The 21,811-nt window shown below is 40.8% G+C and overlaps 1 protein-coding gene across 4 annotated transcripts in view; it reads right to left on the bottom strand.

The window, feature by feature from the left end:
* Positions 1 to 21,811, bottom strand: part of VGLL3 (vestigial like family member 3) — a 54,779-nt gene that overhangs the window by 6,652 nt on the left and 26,316 nt on the right. For all 4 annotated transcript variants that reach the window (XM_070597370.1, XM_070597372.1, XM_070597369.1 and 1 more), the window contains exon 3: positions 19,636 to 20,160. In XM_070597370.1, the coding sequence (XP_070453471.1) occupies positions 19,636 to 20,160 (525 nt within the window). The remainder of the gene's footprint in view (positions 1 to 19,635; positions 20,161 to 21,811) is intronic.

The raw sequence follows: 21,811 nt of genomic DNA, 5'->3' as shown, positions 1-21,811 counted from the left end.
GATATAGTTGGTTCATAGCTAATAGCACAAACCTATATTCCATTTATAAATTTACTTATTTTTAGTGCATCTTCCTCCAGAAAGTATTTAAGATGGCTTATGAAAATCCACACTTCATAGCAAGAAAATAAAATTTACAGTAAGTTTTAAAAAAAATGAAAAAGGCAAATATGCAAATATGTATGAACACCAATTCAAAGCTAAAATGATTAGGAAGAAGTTTATCAAAGAGAAGACCCAGAAAATGTGACTGATCTGGTTCTAAAATAGTAAATTGACTAATTTCTGATATTGGCAATTAGCAAAGCACCATCAGTTTACACCCTCTTGAAGTCGCTTTCTTCAGCTTCCTTTATTTTTGTCCTGAGGCATAATCGTTTGGAAGAGTAAAGACTCAGAAAAATAGTGCTCTTAAGTTGTTTAAAACCAAGTATCAAAACATGAAGGTGAGGCTATTAAACAAGCGAGTAGAAATGCAGTGTGGTTGCTGTCGTGGGGGTGCTAGGATTGGGGGCTGTCTTCTGGATCCTTGATCCAGAACTGTTGTTAAGTCTGGGCCAGATGTCGTAAATTGAATAGTTCAACGAGCCAGTATGGTTTCAAATTGTAATTGTAACTAAAACAGCTGCAGTGATTTCATTTCTTGTCCCTCAACTTGTCAAAGAATTTTATAAAACAATGGGTGTCATTACAAAACAGACACAATTAGTCAGTAGTTCATGGGAGACATTAAGACAATCTACAAAACAGATTACATGAAAGTAGAGAGAACAAATAGAAGGAGACAATGTAGCACCTCACAGAACCCCAGGGCACTATCCATGGTCTACCCCATTTGTGTACTGGCAAAAAGCAACTCTTCCTGAAGGCTAAAAGATTAGTTCCATCTTAATTTGTTTTTTCTGTGTACTAGCATCATATTTAGATACAAAGTCAATAGTTTTCCTTTCCCATTTCAAAAGAAGAAGAGGAGGGGGATAAAGAGGAGGAAGAGAGGGAGGAAAGAGGAATAAAAAGGATCTGGGGTATACCAATTCTCCCCAAGTTTGCTTTACTCAATTTTGAACGATTTTGTGGTGAGAATAATTTGCAACCTGACATAGTCTCTGTCGGGTGACTCTTATAATCTAAACCACCTTAACTGACAATCTGCTGACTGCATAAATATTGTTTTCATTATTAAAACATCTCATCTTCTACATGACTCAGTATTTCCACACTTGAAGCGTCCATCAATCTATAGAATGTCAGCACTGCAAGTCATAAATAGTGTTGGAATCATCAAGTGGCTTGAGTATCTTTTTTTCCTCTTAAATAAAGGCAATCCCTAGTTTACTTTGCAAAGACATATGACTCTGTCAAAATCATGTTAGCCTTTTTCTGTGGACAAGTACTGCATTACTTAACATGGCCCTAAATTTTCCAACCTGAATAACAGAAAGCATTCTCTCATTATAACTTCATCTCTTGAATTTTTTTGTTTCCAAGTTTTTGCATTACTCCAATGGAAACCTTAAAACAATCAAATCATCTATGGCCTGCAATATATTAAATATTTAATGTAGTCCTTGTGGTTTAGATTCTTCTTGGTGTTGGGACATAAATCAAAACCTTTCTTTAATTAGCAGATATTCACACTTGTAAATTTCAAAAAAAAGGCATAAGTAAAGCGCAAGAAAATGAACTACCACAAAAAACCCTACTAAGTTTCAACAGAGAAGCAGGGCTATGATTTTTCTTGTTAGACCGTGATGAGGGCAGATCAGGATATTTAAGAGCCAGTCAGCACATTTAGTTTTCCCAGCAAGGGTTAAAGGGGACAAGATCGTTAACCCATGATCCCTATGTGATCTACATATATTTGGGATTTCCTCAGATTTTCTTACCAGAACACAAAATCCACTCTGCTATAATTTTGCTTCTATTCAGGCTTTTTTGCCTTCTCACTTCCCTAGCTCAAACTTACGTGAAATTAGTTCATAACACACCCTGAAATCTCTCCGCTGGCTGTTTGAAATTACCCATGTTTATCTTCTCAATATTAGTAACTCAGTTTTAGTTCTATTGTTTAGTCTATGAGATTTCAGAAGAAAGGAAGATAAACATCATAAAAATGATGTGAGTGAACATTTTCTTAGGTCTGAATATGCCAGGCACTGTGAGAAACGCTTTACATGAAATCTCTCATTAAATGCTCCCAACCATGTTACAATAATATCCATTTTACACACGAGAAAATTGGGGTAGGAGAAGCTATGCAACTATTAAGCGGTAGGGCTAGTACTGAAAACAAGGTGGTCTGATATCAGAGTCAATGGTCTTAACCAGAGCAGGGACGGCTGCCCCTGTGTGGACTACAGTGGCTGTAGACATGGCACTAGCCTATACTCTGGCAACTCACAAGTCAAGATCCTTTCATTAAATCAACTCGAGGAAAAGTTAATCCAGTTTCTATATTCCTTTTTGCACTGTTTAAAAACCCCTTCATTTAACAGAACTGATATCAGCATTTACAAAATAGCTCTCTTTGTGATTTTTTTAAACTATTCATCTACAATGTTTTCCCTAAGACACAGTAAATGATTACACAGTAGTGTGTTATAGTTCAGATGAAGACTACTCCACTCGTAATAGGATATGTCATATTAAGCGATGTGCTTTTTGATGTGTCTTTGATACAACCACCTTGCCCCTCCTCCCCAACCAGACTTCCTCAGTGTGAACAGTGAAGACACAGGATGGCCATTTGGCTCATGAGGTGGTTGTCAGAAATGGGACCAGAGAACAAAGACATCACGTTTCTGGCTTCAGAGTTTGAGTGTCTGGAATTCAGCTAGGAGAAAGGTGTGAGAGGAAATGTAAGCCACAGACCCAGTTCCTCACTTCAATTCCAACACCACTCCTCCTGACCAGCAAAAGAAAAGGAAAAAGCCCTCCAGACCAAGGAAGAGAGCAAAGGAAGTATAAACACAGAAAAGAAATGTAGTATAATTAGGAGCAGGAGAGAAGTCTTGGTCAAGGAAGATCATAATATGATTTCCCTTTAAAATATAAAGAATCTGACTATATAGCAAGGCATTTGAGCTCATTGTCTGATTTTTTATTTTTGAGGAAGATTAGCCCTGAGCTAACTGTTACCAATCCTCCTCTTTTTGCTAAGGAAGACTGGCCCTGAGCTAACATCCATACCCGTCTTCCTCTACTTTATATGTGGGATGCCCACCACAGCACGGCTTGCCAAGTGGTGCCATGTCCACACCCAGGATCCAAACCAGCGAACCCCGGGGCCACAGAAGCCGAATGTGCGAACTCAACCGCTGAGCCACTGGGCTGGCTCCTCATTGTCTGATTTTTGAGGTGAGATTTTTGGGAGGCAACAGCTTCACAGATTCACCTGTTGCAAAAGGCTCTGGGAATAAGGAAGTACAGATGGCAACAGGGTGTGTCCCAGCATGAAAAGCCTGGAGACCTCCCCCTCCCAAGCTTCCCTCAACCCCTAGGTGTCTTGCGAAAAGATCCTAACATTCCGTAGGCCCCTCAAGAAGGGCACAGGAATTCTCTCAGAGAGAATTCTGGTGGGTCTGCTAGTTCGTCCCCTATCTATGTTGTGGGTGCCCCACGGCAGAAGAAATGGCACGGGCCAGCCCAGTTGAATATCTTGGAGGGATCACAAACACTAGGAAGCTACTTAAATCAGTCATTAGCGGGGGAGTCCTGCACAGAGAAGGCACTGAGTAAGAGAGCTGGGGGAAGGGATAGGTTTGAAAACAAAGGCCAGGGTAGGAATGAAATGACAGGACCAAGAAGCAGACAGCAACCTCTTAACTGACAACTTTTGTGATGTGACTGACTCTAGGAATCCAGAGGCAATCCCACGGAGAGGGCAAGGGAAGAATCTGAGAAGAGGGCTCAGCTCCAAACGCAACATTGTTTTAAAATGAGAGCAATGGAGAGATCCTTGGGTTGGACTAAGAATACTCAGAATTGATGAGCTTAAGTTTTCTGCTTTTGGGTAGAAATAAATACTAAATTGGGTTACTGAAAAGTTATACTCCAGGACCACTGAGCTTCAGTGGCTGTTTGATTGTCAGTCATATTCACCAGAAAAGCTCATCCTCCTCGCAAGGAAGTGCCATCACTTGACAATAACATTGACTATGCTCTTAAGGAAGCTGAATATGCTTCCAATTAATTTTATTGCTGGAGATAAAAGAGGTAACGTGGTAACCACACACTGAGGAACATGCTATTGATAAAAAGAGAAGAAGAAAGAGACGAACATAAAACATGGAAGTGTGGGTAGGATATCTTATGACCTAAAACTAAAGTACTTAAGTGAATAAATAGAAACTTTTCATTTCACAGATATTAAGAGTCTAGAAACCCTTTTGGATCAGAATGTTTGCTATTAGACCAAAAGAAGCTGGTAGCTTATTCCTAAAAATGAATCCCCTGCTTCGTTCCTGCTTTAATAAAGATAAGTCATATTTATTACAAATATAAATAGCTACAACACCGTGTTGGATGTTAGACCAAAACACTCAACTTTCATCAACAACTTGACATCTAACACGGACACTTGACAAATGATCACAAAGCAATCCAAGAGACAGTCGTATTATCTTCTCCTACTTTATAACATTATCACTGGTAATGATCATCCAACCGCATTTGTTAGTCTGAGCCCTGGGGCAATCAGTTTAAATGCCAGTTAACAATTTCTAAATAAGATCTATGTGGGGGTAGCACCTTAACACTAACATAGAGGAAAAAAATGAGAGCAAGAGCTATCCAATTTGGGAACTACGATTTCATTTCAGGGGAATATCAAGATAGATCATGTTTAATCACCATGGAGACCCCCCTTCATTCTTTTTTAAAAATATCTTTTTTTAAAATTTTAAAATATCATAGACTTCTTGTTTAAAAATCAAGATAAGGAGTATTTAGAAAGTAAAAAGTTCTACACAATATCGCATAATCACACAGCTTGTCGAGGACACTCCGGGTGCACATATGTCCTCACACCACTATTTATATTGTGCTGAACATGCTTATTTCACCAGCAAGATCATCTTGGAAAACCATTCCGTGTCAGTACATGCAGGTCAACCCTTTGGAAGGCTGTACAATATTCATTCCACCCTATATCATAAATTACCCAACTCTCTACAGATGCCCACAGTTTGGATACACACACACATATACAATATACTTGTTACTTATGTGAATATTTTGGTAGATAAGATAAATTCCCGAAAATATGTTTGTATAATTGGTGAACCCAAGCATATATCTACATTTACATTTACTATCTCATTGTGGGTGCTAAATGTTTCAGGAAATTTGTACCAATGTTCATTTTTTCTTTTACTATTTACTATCATTACTACAGATTAAAAGTATCTAATTGTTCCAATTTGCATTTCTGTCAGTATTAGTGAGGCTGAACATTATGTGATTTTGGCATTTCCTTCTCTGCGCTTTATCTTTGGCCAAGTTTCTATGCTTTTAAGAAAGCAATTTCCTCATTGATTTCTAAGTGCTTTCTGTATATTATGTATATCTGCATTTTTTCCCATGTATTCCAAATATTTTTGCCAGTTTGATGAGCACTAGGCACCTCCATACTTAGTACTTACATGTTGGATAATAATTTTTTAAAGTCATCACAAATAAGATACATTTGAACCAAGCCAAAGACTAAATTTATTATGACACTTGAACTACAGTTACCTCTTACCATTACAACTCTTGCACACTAAACCAATGATAAAAGATATAACTATTACAGTGTAATAATTTATTGGCAGAGGGAGGTTTTACTCTGTGTAGAGATGTTTTTCTCAAGGGACATTTAGAATTGACTTAACATCTCCATGTAGTAGGACTGTCAGAAACAATGAGATGAAAACTGTCTGAACTTGTCAAAATATCTTGAAGTTCAGATTCAAAAGAGGAGTAGAAAAGTAAAACCCACTGAACCGGGTAACACTTGTAGACCATAACTCACTACGTTATTACAAGCAGCATAGCACCTGCACACCTGAGGCGAACACTGCAGGTGACAGGCAGTTCAGTGCCCAGGTGTTTCCCGCTGCTCCTGGCCCAGATGGCAAGCCCCCTTAGCCTACCCGCCCTCTCAGAACCTTCCTCCCTCTGAAACCACAAGCTCTCTCATGCACAGAATCTCCAGCCTTTGTCTTTAGCGACACCCACTTCTTCAGCCTAGCGCAAGTTAAAATGCCCAGTTTGAAGGAAGATTGGCAAGTACTCTAAGCATCAGGATACGGAGATACAAGTCTACACCAGTCATTGTAAAACTGACCTTGTGGACAAAAAGAAACAACAAATCACAGAGTTAGGTAGTTTTTGATCATAGCGGTAATTTACCATGCTCAAAATTTGAATGTCAATGTGATAACCTCTTAGATGAGAAAAGCCGGGACCAGGAGGTGCAGAATGGAATTGAGACACTGCTCACAAATTCAGTGGCCTCAATTTCAAAAGCAGATATAAAAAAACTTTGAAGACAAGAATAAAGGAAAAAGGGGTGGGGAAGAGTGAAACGGAATACCCTCTGTAATTTCTTCTACAGACTTTCTCCCAGAACTGGAGAGGAGCAAGACCAAAAAATGTTTGGATCACTTATTGTAACTGAAACCACAAGTTCTAACACTCTCAAGAGATTCTAACTATCCAGACATCTGTTGGATAACAAATGCAGCCAAACATGCATCTTTAAAGAGGTTTCCAGGTTATGCAGTGACAGCTTTACGATGCAAAAAATAGATAATCCAACCGGAGAGGAGCTAATCGGGACCCGCGGCTTACCCGTAAAAACATAACGAGGGACCCAACATCGACCCAGGACACGCTGCACCTGGCAGCAGGAGGTATTCAAAGACTCCAAAATTTTAAAAATTACTTCAGAACTGCAGAAATACATATGTATTTTTATGCCCACTTGGTTTAAGTAATCAATCTCTCCATTAAATCAAAACACTTTGGAAAATATTCAGTAGGAATGAGATATGTTGCACATATATCAATTCTACATTGACATCAGTAATTTTTCATCTCACTTATATGTGACATGAACACAAGCTTACTCTCTGACATTTTCCAGAAAAGTCTGTCTAATCCAAGCAAACATAAATAGGGCTTCAATGATTATGAAGATTCTAAGTGTCACCTGATATGCTCAAACAAAGCAGCCATAAGAACGAGCATCGTCACACACGCTGCGGGTTGACAAAAGTTAGGACGTTAAATCTCCAGTATATCAGGCTGTGTCCCAAAGGAAAACGGTATATTTTGCCTCTCCTCAGTCTCTTGCCAGACTTTGTTTTTGGTCATCTTTTTGCCAAGGAATTTGGAACATGTTGGCCACACACAACTGTCTGTGAAACCTTGTATTGTTGATAAGTAGAACAATAAGAGAAGAGTTAGGCAGCCCAAGAGAGAATAAACAGAATCTGTAAATTCCACAGGTCATATAGAATTTTTCTATAGAACGTTTGTAGCCTATCTGAAAGCTGATGTAAAATTGTCTGGGGACAAGTTCTGCAACGGATTTCTTCATTCAAGCTGTTTCTTTTAGCTGCACCCATGTATGTGAGATGAGAAACAGCAAAGCATTGCTGAAAAGATGATTTGCTGCTACAAAAGACACCAAACCCTGAAACAGGTCTTATAGCGCTTTGACTAATTCTCCTTTAGAGTCCCATTACAATTACCCAGGAGTGTTTCGAACCTCTATAGCTCTCCCCATAGGCAAGCACCTGCCTCCGGGGCTGACATGCTATAGGTTGAAAAATCCCCAATCCCGACCACAGCTAGTTGATGACAACTCCTTTAAAAAAAAACAATCAAAAAATGACAGCAATGCCTAACTTTGCTTGCAATTTTTAAGGAAACACTTCAGAAAGCAAGAAATGCTACCCAGTTTATATAGCAATAAACAGAAACCTGTTTACAAAATTAATACTGGAATGGAAAATGAATCCAGTTTTAGTTCACAAAAGTTTTAAAGATTAGCATGTATTAATGGAGTTTTGGTGAATCTAATTACATGCATAGTCTAAGTTGCTTGTGCTGCACATAAAATTTCCTTTGATCTATATGAGTGACAGGAACAAATATCTCAGCAATACGTAAGCACGATGGGATAGGATCTATTTTTTTTTTTTTGTACTCTTTTATTCCACATGTCAGAGTGTTCTAGATAGAGAAAACTATGTTCAAAAATGTCAAAGTTCTATATACCAATAACACTTCAAATTCTTATCTTCTTGATTCTTTATCCCATTGTCTTCTCCCATTGTCTGCCCAACCATTACAAAAGCACTCAGTTTTCATTGTATGGCCAATATCAGCAAACACCATTACTGGGAAGTTTAGCTCCAACAAATATCATGGTTATTCTTCAAAAATAGAAACAAATTAAGTTTGATAAAGTCAGGAAGGGATAGAGGCATTTAAAGCTTGCATCTCAGTTCTTCCTGGCGCCTCACATCTCCAGAGTGAATTTCTTTTTCTGTTTGGAATGTACTATGTTTATTAAGAATAATGGAAACTTTAGTTCTGCATCATGTGTCACCATCTAGAAAACACAACAACGGGCATGAGTGCATTAGAATCTCCCAGTTGTGTCAGAGTAGGAAGCATAATCTCAATTTTGTATCTAAGGAAGAGGAGGAATGGAGAGGTTATGAGACTTGCTCAGCATGATACAGCTAAGCGATGATCCGGGTCCTGGAATCTACTTTTTGCTTCTCTGCTTTTCCCATACACATCTCTGGACACACACTTCTACACCTCTGCAAAGATTAAATTTCCCTATATTGACCATTATTGTTATGATCCCCTAAGTGATTTGCGGGGGGGGGGGGGAGTAAATTATTAATAAAATCAATCTCTCTCCTCTGTTCTTGTCTGTCTCTTTCTCTTATCCACATACACACACACACACACACACACACACACACACGTATATAGACATATATTTTTTCTCCTCCTCCCTCTCTCCTCCTTAAATTCATATTAGTGACCCCAATACCTTCAGCCGCAAAAGGAAACACAAGTTGACAAACTAGCCTTCTCTGCTTTCATTGAATTATACGTGCATGCACACACCACACAGACATACACATACAGGATTTCTTGTCATCCTTGTTTTCACAAGAAGGGCATATAGATGTTCTTCTTCATCTTTTTTTTAGACAGCAATACCACATAGGACATCACTCACTCAGGGATGCCCCTCTTGATAGCATCACTTGGTTCCAGTGTTTTGCTACCGTGAACATCATCACAACACACATTTTGTACATATATCCTCATGCGCCACTGCTTGTATTCATGTGGCATAGACTCACAAGAGGAAGAATGCTGTGCCAAAGGTTATGAGTATTTTCAACTGTAATACATTATCCAGTTTACTTTTTAAAAGAACTTACAACTCTTTAATTTTCTACCAGCAACGTATGAGAAAAAGCATAAAAGCATTTTCCTTTAACCAAGATGTCTTTTACAAGGATTCACATACACACACACGATTATTTGTATTATTTTGCAAATACATCCTAAAACATTCAGAATCTTCTCAGAAGGCTTCTGCACTTGTTTTAGAAGATAGGAGGGGGAACTGTGAGACAAAATCCCCATGATTTGGACGTTGTGACATTATGGCACCATTCTAAGGATGAGGGCCCAGAAGAGAGCATGGCCACGATCTGCGTGGCAGCGGAATTTCATTAAGGTCCTTCAGAATCCAGCCATGAACACTCGAACCTCACGGCAGTGCTCTGGAATGCATTTCTCCCTCTGATGCACCATCCAGTTACTTTTCATCCAGCAGCTCTCCCTTCCTGGCTGGGATGTCAGAGATGGTTTCCATTACCCTCTGGTCACCAAATTGTCATTCTGGACATGTGCCCTATACAACTAACACCATTCAAGAGTATGTAAATATTTTAACATATCTTTGGTGGTTTTCTTCTCTCAGTGGAAAATAGGCTTATGAAATAGGCCCAAGAAAAAGAAAACAGTTTGTAGAAAGCGTGAAGCAATCGGTCATTAATTACTAGAGGCTTTATTGTTACTGAATCACAATAAACTGTAAAGAGAAAGTATGAGTTCATAAACATTCTGCCTAGTAATTGTTTTAATCTGAAACTACTGCTTTGTAACATTTTAACTATTATAATTGAGATAATGCCCTCAAGGTAAGTATCCATAAATCTGTAATCTTTACTGAACGGCACACTCCCCTTGAAAAGTCACATAGTCCTGGGGTTGGCCTCTATAGAAAAATGCCATTTGATGTGTCTACTTGCCGAAATCGAATGATTAGAAGTGAGCTTCTCTGCCTATTCTATGTTACAACATCTTTAAAGAAAATTTTCTAATCTCCTCTTCATTTATAAAAATTGCTAATAATGTCAGGAAAGACTCCAATGAATCACTAACTCCATAACCTTCAGAATTCAGACCACTGATAGACACGCCCCATGAAAAGTAGTGAAGGGCACAGGAGGAAACTGCTTTTAGTTGTGCCCCTATAACATATGTTACTTTGATGCTCTCTCTTCTCCAGCAGGAAAAATACCTTAACGCTTTATTTATAGGACTCATCGTATCCTGTTAATTATTACTGTGACGCTCCAATGCTTTCTCTCCGAATTTACTCCATCTCTCTTTCATTGTAAAGCCTGGAATTGAAGCATGATGATATCAAGTAAATATTCAAATGGCTTGTTTTGATAACCTTCGTTTCCTTTAGTCTTTTTTTGTAAGTGTATATGTTTAGAGAGAGAAATGATTTCCCAGAGGTTGTTGGATGAAAAGCTCCACGGTTTTAATACCCTTAATACTTCAAATTAAATTCCAAAATTAGTAAAATTTTAAAAACGAATGTTAAAATAGTTTAACCAGGTTATTCTGAGAACGTTTGTGCCCAGGTTTGTCAGCACCAGACCACCTACAAGAAAGCATGAGTCTTGAGATGTGATCCAGAGAGAGCAAACTCACAGCTGGATGGAAAACAAGCAGGCGCGTGATGCCCATCTCTTTCACGGACAGAAATTGCGTCTCCATTTGCTGCTCTGGTTCATTAGCTAGTTTTCACTCTGCTTTCTTATTTCCTGTACTTGATAAAACAAAGATATTTATGTTTCTACACTGGATTTCAATGTAAAGCATCCTTATAGGATTGAGCAAGACTGACCGTCAGAATCTTAACCAATGAAGTAGTATAATTAGCCTATTTCAAAGGGAACACTATAGAACAATTTAGAGCAATAACAATTACAACTTAAACTGCATTAAAATACAATTTTTGTCATTTATGAATGATGTCCCTTTCACAAAATATTCAGATTAAACCAGAATTTTTTAAAAAATATAGTTTACAGGGGCCAGTCTGGTGGGGTAGTAGTTAGGTTCACATGCTCCACTTCGGTGTCCCAGGATTCACAGTTTTGGATCCTGGGTGTGGACCTACGTACCACTGATCAAGCCATGCTGTGGCAGCCATCCCACATATAAAATAGAGGAAGATGGGCACAGATGTTATCTCAGGGCCAATCTTCCTCAGCAAAAAGAGGATTGGCGAAAGATTTTACCTCAGGGCTAATCTTCCGCATAAAAAACACTACATAGTTTACAGGCCTTATACCGTAAAGAGTTCAGAAAACCATATAAAGTGGTTTTAATTTTTTAAAAAATTATTTTATTGAGGTCATAATTGTTTATAACATTGTGTAATTGCAGGCATACATTATTACTTATCAAACTATGAACAAAATGAAAAGACACACCACCAACTCGCAGAAAAGATTTGCAAATCATATGTCTGACAAGGGATTGGTTAATTTCCAAAATATATAAAAAACTCATACAACTCAACATCAGCAACAAAAAACCTGATCTAAAAATGGGCAGATGATATGAACGAACATTTTTCCAAAGAAGATATATAGATGGCCAACAAGCACATGAAAGGATGTTCAACATCACTAATTATTAGAGAAATGCAGATCAAAACTACAATGAGATATCACCTTACATCTGTTGTAATGGCTATAATCACCAAGACGAAAAACAACAAGTGTTGGAGAGGGTGTGGAGAGAAGGGAACCCTCATACAGTGCTGGTGGGAATGCAAACCGGTGCAGCCACTTTGGAAAACAGTGTGGAGATTTCTCAAAAAATTAAAAATAGAAAGTGATCTTACTTTTATGACAGTATCTGACACAAAGTGTCTATGAAGAGGAAAGAATAAATAAGACGGATATATGTGTACTCCCAATTTCTCTGCTGGCATTCAGTGCTCCCTAATCTCTACCAAAATTTAAGTCCTCAAAAAAATGTTTCCCAGGTTTCTTAACAGAGTAATTCTATTTGCATGATAATGAAGCCCATTGGTATGAAAGTCTCTTCAGCAATAACTCAGATTATGCCTCAACATCTGAGAGAATACTAGAAACACAGCTTCCTGTACTTACGGAAAATTCACAACCTACCCTTAGCAATTAATTTTTACATTTGGTAGCTATTGTAGTTTTATTTTTGAATGAGAAACAATGTCCCATTCTATGATACATAATCTTGATTTCACTCGATATCTGAAGATGTGTTCCTTAGTGGGAGACGAACCAGATAATGCTTGATATCTGGCTATAACTATAGTCTGGGGCAGAATCATACAACGGTTTCCTCACCGAATCTACTACTTAGCAAATGTGTGGCTAATGCTTATATGATGAAGTTTTTGAGAAGCAGGAAGTACATGGATACATGTTAACTCCCTTTTAGTCCCAGAATTCCTGAACTTGTGATATTGTATAGAATATTGTTTTATTTTTAATCTTAGGCTCTCAATATATCTTAGCAAAAAGAACATATATACCTCAACTCTAAGCTGTTCGTGTATATTTTATATTGTTATTGTGACATGCTTCAAAACAACAAAGCAAATAAATTTATAACAAATTGTAGTGAAATAACATGAAGGATCCTAAGAAATATAAATCTGTGAATCTAGAGATGAAACAATCTCAAGGTACAAGCAGCCTGTGTTTATAGAGAAGTCACACCACAAGGCATGACTACTTTTCCTTTTGGCAAATTCAAATACAGTGGATGAAGTGGAAGTTATAAATAAAGTCAACTTTGTATTCAGTAAAAAGGCCTCATTAACACATTTTTACTTTTAATTCAAACTGGCTGGGATATGCAACACTGTATGTCTCTCATTAGGTAAATTATTGCTAATAACAGGAAATGACAATGACAGCATTTCAGCAAAATGTATCTTTTGGTTATGTCCACTGAAAGACAAATAGTAGCTCAGAATTTACTTAATGTCATCACGAAAGGATCTGAGCCTGACAAGACGAGATGTACACTTGCATTCATATATACGTATCTAATAATATGTTGTATCACAATCACAAATACCTCCACGTTTCACTCTCTTCTTCCTGACACAGAAAGGGGCCAGGTTCAGTCCTCTGAGCTTCCTGACTTTAATCCTATGTGTCCGGGCACCCTCCCTCCTTCAGCTTACCTTTCTAGCTATTGTCTTCGGCCCCACTCACCCTTCCTAACCTATACCTCTTCATAGCAGCTTAAAGGTGAAAGTTACTGATAGAAGTTGAAAACTACGGCTTTTATTCTGGCGAAAAAACTAAGAGAAATAGCATTTCCCAATGAGCACTCCATGAGAAGTTAATAAAGAGGCTAAAAATGAAATATGCCCATAAGAAAATCAGAGTGCAAAAATTCCCTCCTAAATTTAACATGTTTCTTCACTGAAGAATGTATAATAACCTTTTATATGCTAAAGTGGATTGTGATCTCAAAACAGGTATGTAGCAGGCAGCGTTTACAAATTCACTTCACCAGTGACCTTTCTTCTTTTCAATTAAGCCCCTATTATCACATTCTGGAGCCAGTGTTCCCACAGAAACCACAGAGCCCAGTTTCGAGACTGCGAAAGGAAAGGGCGAAGCTGAGGGTGGGATTGGTGCAAATAGCCCTTTGGTAAAGATGGGGATTTTCACAAGTAGAGCAGATGCAGATGCGCTACGATCATTCCCACACCCCGATCATCCCAAGGTATCTGTAGGTAATATCTAGTCAACAGAGGGAGCAGCAAGTGAGAGAGAACCAGGCATGACAGGAAAATAGGGTCAGGACAAGGGTGAGGCAAGCGAGGCGCCTTGGGTACAAAATTTAAGGAGGTCTGTCCTTGCACGACCCTGAGAGTGAGAACCCTGCCAACGCTGTGCCGAGGCATCTCCCTCGCCTCACCCCAGCTCGGGCCCGAGAGAAAATGGACCATCTCACCTCATTCTTAGGGAAGGATTTTGCCTACCAAACCCCAGAGCTCTATTCTATTCCTATATTACCACACTCTGTAATAAATTTTTAACAATTAATTACAGATATAGGAAATGGTCTTTGAAAAACTTTCAGGAAATACAGAAGTATACAAAATAGAAAGTGAGGGTCTTTCTCCCCCACAATTCTACTTCTAGGTATTTACCTAAGAAAACCGAAAACACATATTCACACAAAAACTTGTACACGAGTGTTCTTCCAGCATTATTCTTACTAGCCAAAAAGCAGAAACAAACCAACTAATGAATGGATAAACGAAACGTGGTAGATCCATACAACGGAATAGTGTCCACCCCCAAACACATGTGCTACAGGGATGAATCCTGAAAACACAGGCCAAGTGAAAGAAGGCAGAAATGAAAGGCTACATTGTGCGACCCCATAAATATGAAATGTCCAGAGTAGGAAATCCATAGAGGCAGAAAGTAGATTAGTGGTTACAAGGTCATGTGGGGAGGGAAAGACTGGGAGTGACTCCTAAGAGATATGGGATTTCTTGTTGAGATGAGGGAAACATTCCAGAATTAGATAATGGGGATGGTTGCATAACATTGTGAACATAATAAAAGCTCACCGAATTGTACACTTTAAAATGGTGTAGTGTATAATATGTGAAATATAGCTCAACAATATTTTAAAAGATAAAAAAGTGAGAGTGTGTCCACCTTCATAGCTAGAATTTATACAGTAACTATTATGTGCAGGGCACATTTGTAAATGTTGTACTTCATTAACTCATTTAATCCTCAAAACAACCCAAGGAGGCATCTTTGAAAGACAAAAAACTTGAGGCACCCAGAAGGTAAAGTAATTCGCCCAAAGTCCTGCAGCTAGTAAACGACAGAGCTGGGCTCATAAAATCGGGCCATCTGGATTCAATGCTTAGGCGCCCACTAATTACCAGTAGTAATGATCATTAAGAGTTGGGGGCATATACTTCCAGATAATTCTCATTGAGGGAGTACAGGTGCACACGTGCATGTTTGTGTGTGTACGTAGATAAAAATTATACACCCAGGACCATACTGGGGGTCAGCAAACTACACTGCACAGGCCAAATCAGGCCCACCGACTGTCTACACACAGCCCATGAGCTAACAAGGGAAGAATGGCCTTTACGTTTTTCAATGGTTGAGAAAGAAGAGAATAAAAACAAAGAGAGTAGCATTTCATGACACATGAAAAGTACATAAATTTCAAACTTCAGTGTCCATCAAAAAGTTTCATTGGGACACATGCTCTGCCATTTAAGTTTCATCTGTGGCTGCTTTTCCACTACAAGAGGAGAGCTGAGGAGTAGCAACAAAGACAATATGCCCTCAAAGCATTAAGTATTTCTATCAGCCCCTTTACAGAAAAATTTTGCTGACCCCTGGTTTATACCATATCTCATACTCTAAAACTTCCTCTGGTCATTAAGCCTTATATCATGGCCAACCTTTTGGATTTCCTACAGATTTCCTCAATTTCTTTAAACGGCTGCAAAATAAAAATGCACCTAAAATTATTAAACCTTTCCCCTGTTGATGAAAATATCATACCCTTTACCAAATTGCTCTGAAAATGGCTGCATCAACTTATTTATCTCCTAATGGAATGTGAAAATGACCTGCATTTTGGTGGCCTATGTACCTGGACTTGGAGAAGTTTCATGACGGTCTCACCTGACTGCAGGCTCTTCCCTCGGCTGCTCAGTGCCACCCAACACGGGAGCTGAGTCCCGGGCCGAGCCCCTGGTTGGGCTGCATGGTCAGGTCAGTGTTGCATAGACTGCATAGAGGGACTCATCTCTCTTTCTTCTCAACTATTCTACCTTCTTAGCTTGGGCCTATTATACAGAAACTTCTGTTCTTTTATCAGTAGTTAGAAAAGAAGAAAAGTAGCTACTACTGTCTTGTCATGCTCCTGTAGTGGATACTGTGGTGGGGTACCAATTGCTCCCCATTCCATGTGGAGACGTCCATTCCCCTGCTGTTGGCAGCTCACGACTGTCAGTCATTTCTCTCTTTGGGAATTGCCTTCAGGAGAGCAAAGCTACCCTGCCTAATGCCATGTCCCCTTTCCAGAGGGAAATCCATCCAATCACTTGTCAGCGCAGGGACATAGAAGCCCATCCACACCAACTCAGGACAGGACAATTATAAAGGGCCATCCAAGCTCCCCAGCTCCCTGAAGAATCTCCTAAGGCTCAGCTGAACTTAATCACAGGGAGACTTCTCCTGCCCAATTCTTCCCACAGCCCACAAAGATGCTGCCCTGAGAACACAACCCCATAAATTATCTACAGTCAAATCTACACCTTAGAGTCTGTTTCTTGGAGAAACTGGCCCAAAACACTCCTCTGTAACTCTTCCCAAAGGAAGAGAGATGTGACATTTGAGATGATGCCTGGAGTTAGAAGAGCACAGGTGGCTCAGCCCCTGCCACTGCCCCTTTTGGTCCAGCCCCAGGCAGGGAGGTGCAGCCTCCTCCTGTGCCTGCCCTTTGGAGGGAGAGCACACCAGGGTCCTGCCTCAGATGATGCTTTTCAGAGGCAAATTTGAGCAACCAGCAATCTCTTTTCACAGAAAAGGGGCTGTAAACTGTGTGACAAGGAAGATGTCTATGGGAATCTTCTCTGATTCTCTAGATTAGGCAGGAAACCTAATCTAGGATTTCCAATTCAGCCCAATCAATGATTATGCTAATAATTTGATCTTCATCTGCTTGATTCCTTTGTCCTTGTTTCTCAACTGGGTCAAAACTACGGAATAGGGATGAATCATGATCCTCATCCCAAACCCACACTGACGAAGAGGAGCACTACGTACAGCCAGTAGGTTAATCTTCATCCCTCCTTACTAATCATTAATAGTCTAATTTAACAGTCCTAATAAATAATCTATTTTACCTATATATACAAGGAGATGCTACCCCCACAACTTCTTAGATTGGGGAAGGTCTTAGTTCAAAGCCAGCTTGAGCACTTGAGATTTAGGCAAGTAGTTCTCAAATGGAAAAACCAAGGCTGTTTCCTTACTTGTAAACGAATCTAAGAAGACCTATTTCAGACTTGGTTTAGGGATTAAAAGCAAAAAGATATATCTGAAGTACCTCTGGCAGTCCCTTGAATAGTGGGTACTCAATGAACGTTGATTCATAGCTCAGTAAGTATCAAGAACTATGGGTCCTTGGGTCCTCTCTAGATTCTTCAGAAAGAACAAAAATTTTCTCTTCTCCACTCCCAAAAGGTAGGAGAATGAATTCCCCCCCCTCAGTGACTACTTAAAGATGAAATTATGAACAATGAGTCAATGAATCAGGCCCACACCAAAGTTGACAAGTACAAAAGTAGATAACAAGTGACAGAGAATTAGAAGCAGAGAACAAGCAATCACGTCCATCTTCCCCTTCATGTTACAGAATGCACAGAGGGGGTGCTATAGACTGAATGTTTGTGTCCCCCCAAAATTCCTATGTTAAACCCTAATGCCCAAAGTGAAGGTATGGGGGGGGCGGTTTGGGAGGTGATTAGGTCATGAAAGCAGAACCTTCATGAATGGAGACCCCATAGAGTCTCCTTGTTCCTTCCACTATGCGAGGACACATTGAGAAGAGTGTCTGTGAATCAGGAAGCGGGCCCTTGCCAGACATTAAATGTGCCGGTACTCTGATTTTGGACTCCCCAGCCTCCAGAACTGAGAACTAAATGCTTGTTGTTTTAAGGCATCCGGGGACTGGTATTCCGTTAGAGCAGCCCAAAGTGACTAAGACAGGAGAGGACGTTCCCTTTGTCTGCTAAGGGCACTGTTAACCCTGCTAAGGGCCCTGTTAACTCTGGTCACACAGGCATCGCGAAGTGCTGGCTACACATGATGGCAGCTACTGAACTGGGACTCGACTCAGATCAGGCCCCAGGCATCAAACAACTCAAGAGCTGCCTTCTCTCTGCTAGCATGTGCAGAGGAAGAAGCGCCTGTGGTGGGTAGCCCCATCACATTCTCTTCTCTTAGAGAGGGAGAACCAAGGCCCCTGAGAGTTTGCTTAGAAAAACAGCTTGAACCCAGAGACTCCACAGGAAGCTGAAATGGGTGAGGCCAGGCAATGAACAACCTTGGAAAGCTCAGTGGAGAGAACCAGTAACCAAGATAAGAATGTTCCACTCATGTCAGGGAGAATGCCACTTGACCCTGGGCATTTACTACTCTGGGGAGTCTCTGCTGTGAAGCAGCATTCCAATTAAAGCTCCTGCACACTATAGAAAAACCAAGGACAGAGGGAGTTTCTTTAAACCTCTGGAAGGAGAGTCCTAATATGTCACAAGGTGTTCCCGGAAAAGAACCCAGGATTGGAGGCAGAGGTGGGCGACTGGAACGCAGAGTCTGGGGATGTAATCACTGACTCGATTTGTCTTTTTAGCCTCTGATGCCTGTGCTGTCAGGAACTCAAAACCAATAATACTGTTAACATAACTAGTCTGGTCCAAAAAGAAGCTCCAACATTTAACACTACGCCCTCAGAACTAGCGAATTCCAGAGAGGAGCTAAATGCTCTGTTCATAAATATTTCCCTTACCAGCTTTTTTCTAAATCTATTGAAAATAAACTTTATAGTAGTCTTTTAAGTCTGGTGTTATTTAAAATAGAGAAAAGGAGGGACAGAAATAGAGAGAGGAAGAGAGGAAGGATGAGGAGGAAGGAAGGGAAAAAGAGAGAAGGCAAAGAAGAGGAAGGGAAGTGAAGGGAAACCCACTCCTTTCAATACTTTTCTTCTTTTCAAAAGAGTAGACCATTGACTATTCTCAGAAAGCAGTTTGTTTTATAAATCATTAATAAGACCTAAAAAAAGGAGAGAAAGAAAAACTACTGACACATACTTTTTCTGAACTCTTTTAGGCCTTACACATGGTACAGAGCACAGACGCAGAAAGACTTAAAGAACAAGGTCCATTCTTTGAAACATAAGGTACTAGAGATCCCCATTCAAAGGAACAGATCACCAGCTGAAAGGTAGTCTTTGTCAAAGGGGAGAAAAGCTCCCAGGCCCTTCCCAGGCTGTACTCGCTGGGCGAGTCACAGCAGTTTCTGCAAGAACACAGGAATTGTGGCAAAATGCTTAGGTTCTCTAAGAATACTGGCAAAGTTTCACTTTACATATAAGAGAAAAAATATTTCAAAGTATTTACAACATCCTCCATTTCTCAATATTGATTTCTCAACTTCTCTTTATGGAAATCCCCTGGCTCACCTGTATCAAACCCCACACTTGGCACGATGTCCACGGTTCCGTGAAAGGCTCCAGCCCACGCTGAGGTAGCGGTGGTGACTGTTGTCGGGTCTGTCTTTGCGACATCACACTGGGGAGCAGGTATCCTGGCTGCACGCACTGACGGCATCAGCAGGGGCCCGTAGGACGGATCCAGGGCAGAGCCAGCAGGAGGGTGGTGGTGGTGGTGGTGGCGGTGGTGCATGTGGGCATGGGGGTGATGGTGCCGCATGTACACGTCATGCATGTGGCTGTAGGAGGGGCTCACCTGAGATGCCAAAGGGTAGTGCCAGGACTCAGACACAGGAGGGGGAGGGGCTGGGCCGGTCTGATGCAGGCCGTGTCCCGGCCAGGGGTTGGGGTCGGCTGCGGTAAAGGTGCCAGGGGGTGCAGTGACCTGGAAGTCAGGATGAACGCCACCCAAACAGGGTGCAGGTGGCGACTGGTAAGAGCTGGTCCAGAAGGAAGTTGGGAAACTACTCCGCTGGCTTGAGAGAGCTGAGCTGTCTGAGAAGACAGAAAAATAAATTACTTACAGAAGATTCAGTTTTAAGATAGGCTTGCCTCTACTTGTCCAATATTTGACAAGCAGGCTAATGAGTATGCACTTTCTGTCCCCACACAGAGGTGAACTGATACCAGGTAAGCCTCTGAGCTCCCGTGCCAAGTCAGTGCACAGGGTTCAAGTGCTCAACGGGTCCCCACCCCGCCATGTTTCCTTAGGGTAAGCTTCACAGTCCGAGGAGAGGTTCACATGTCTGGGGTTGAAAAGCTTCATTTCCTCCTGGGAGTCTTGCTGCCGTTGGGTCTGGACAGAGGTCACAAGTAACATGTGTCGTAGGTAAAGAAAGCTTATGCCATTGAAGTGATTCAGGTGGGTTGAAATGATCATGTTTACCAACTTCTTTCAAATGCAAATACAATTTTCATTCAAACTAAACATTTTAATGCCAAAGTAACACACAGAAGTAAGATCGCACTAAATTATGCTCACCAACACTCATTTTTCATCAACAAGAGTGTATTCCAAGCTTACTTTCCCTGTAGAGGTCTGGGGGTCTCTGGACTGAGAATAACAACGACAGTGACCAAACGCCCGCCACCAGCCAGTGGCTGTTCTTGGATGGTCTTCTTGGATCCTCACTGCAGCCCTGTGAGGTGGTTGTGAGTATCCCCGTTGCAGAGATGGGGAAATTGAGGCAGGGAAGAAGTCCAGGACTTCACGGCTGGCAAGCAGGAGACTGGGCTTTGAAGACAGGCAGCCTGTCCGGATGGCTGGCACTCTTCATAACTGCGCCACAAGAGGGCACAATTGTAACTACAACCCCAGCATGTAGGATTTGGTAAAGACTCTTCTGTGGAAATCATGAGTGGAGGCGATTCAAGTAGGAAAAATGGATTGAAGGATGGTGTTTGGGGAGGGGGAAACATCAAAGAATAGCACGTACAGAGAAGAGGAGGAAGCACCTCTGCGACTCCGCCTCAGCGCAATTTCTCCACTCAATTGTCAAAACATATCTATAGGTGACCCACTATGCACAGACACACGAGGTTGGGGATGACCAAACTGACGTTGCTTTTCCTCACAATCTGGAGGCGGACAGGTAAGTAAATGGACATGTGCAACGTGATGTGGTCAGTGCTCTCATGGGAGAAGCACAGAGAGGGACAGAAAGCAACAGCTAAACTGAAAGGGTGAGTTGGCTGGGCCTCGTGAAGAGGTCGGGAAAAGTGTTTTAGGCAAATGAAAGAGTGTGTGAAAAAAGGCCAATAATTACACACACACATACATTCACCCCTTTGAGGAACAAAAATGAGTTCAGTGGGTGGAAGCTGGCAAAAAATTAGACTACAGTGCAAGAAGGATTCAGATCGGTATGGCCTTGCCAGCCACATTCTGAATGTGGGCACTGCCCTGAGGAGCTCTCAGGCCGCTTTGAATGGTTTTGATCTGGGGAGTGTTATAGTCAGATCCATGTTTAGAAAGACTGATACCTCTAACTATGGCCTGTTGCCTACGGTGTGGTGTCACTGAATGAGCACTGGACTAGGAGTCTAGAAAGCTCAGCCAGAGAGCAAGCAGCTAAGCAATTACCCTATCTCATCTTCTGACCCCAAATGGATCTGTTGACCTCTCTGTGGCTCAGTTTCTTCCACT

This window comes from Equus przewalskii, chromosome 27 (genome assembly GCF_037783145.1).
Source record: "Equus przewalskii isolate Varuska chromosome 27, EquPr2, whole genome shotgun sequence".
NCBI classification, from domain to species: Eukaryota; Metazoa; Chordata; class Mammalia; order Perissodactyla; family Equidae; genus Equus; species Equus przewalskii.
Note: the sequence above shows the minus strand (reverse complement) of the source record. Positions and strands in the feature narration are given on the sequence as shown.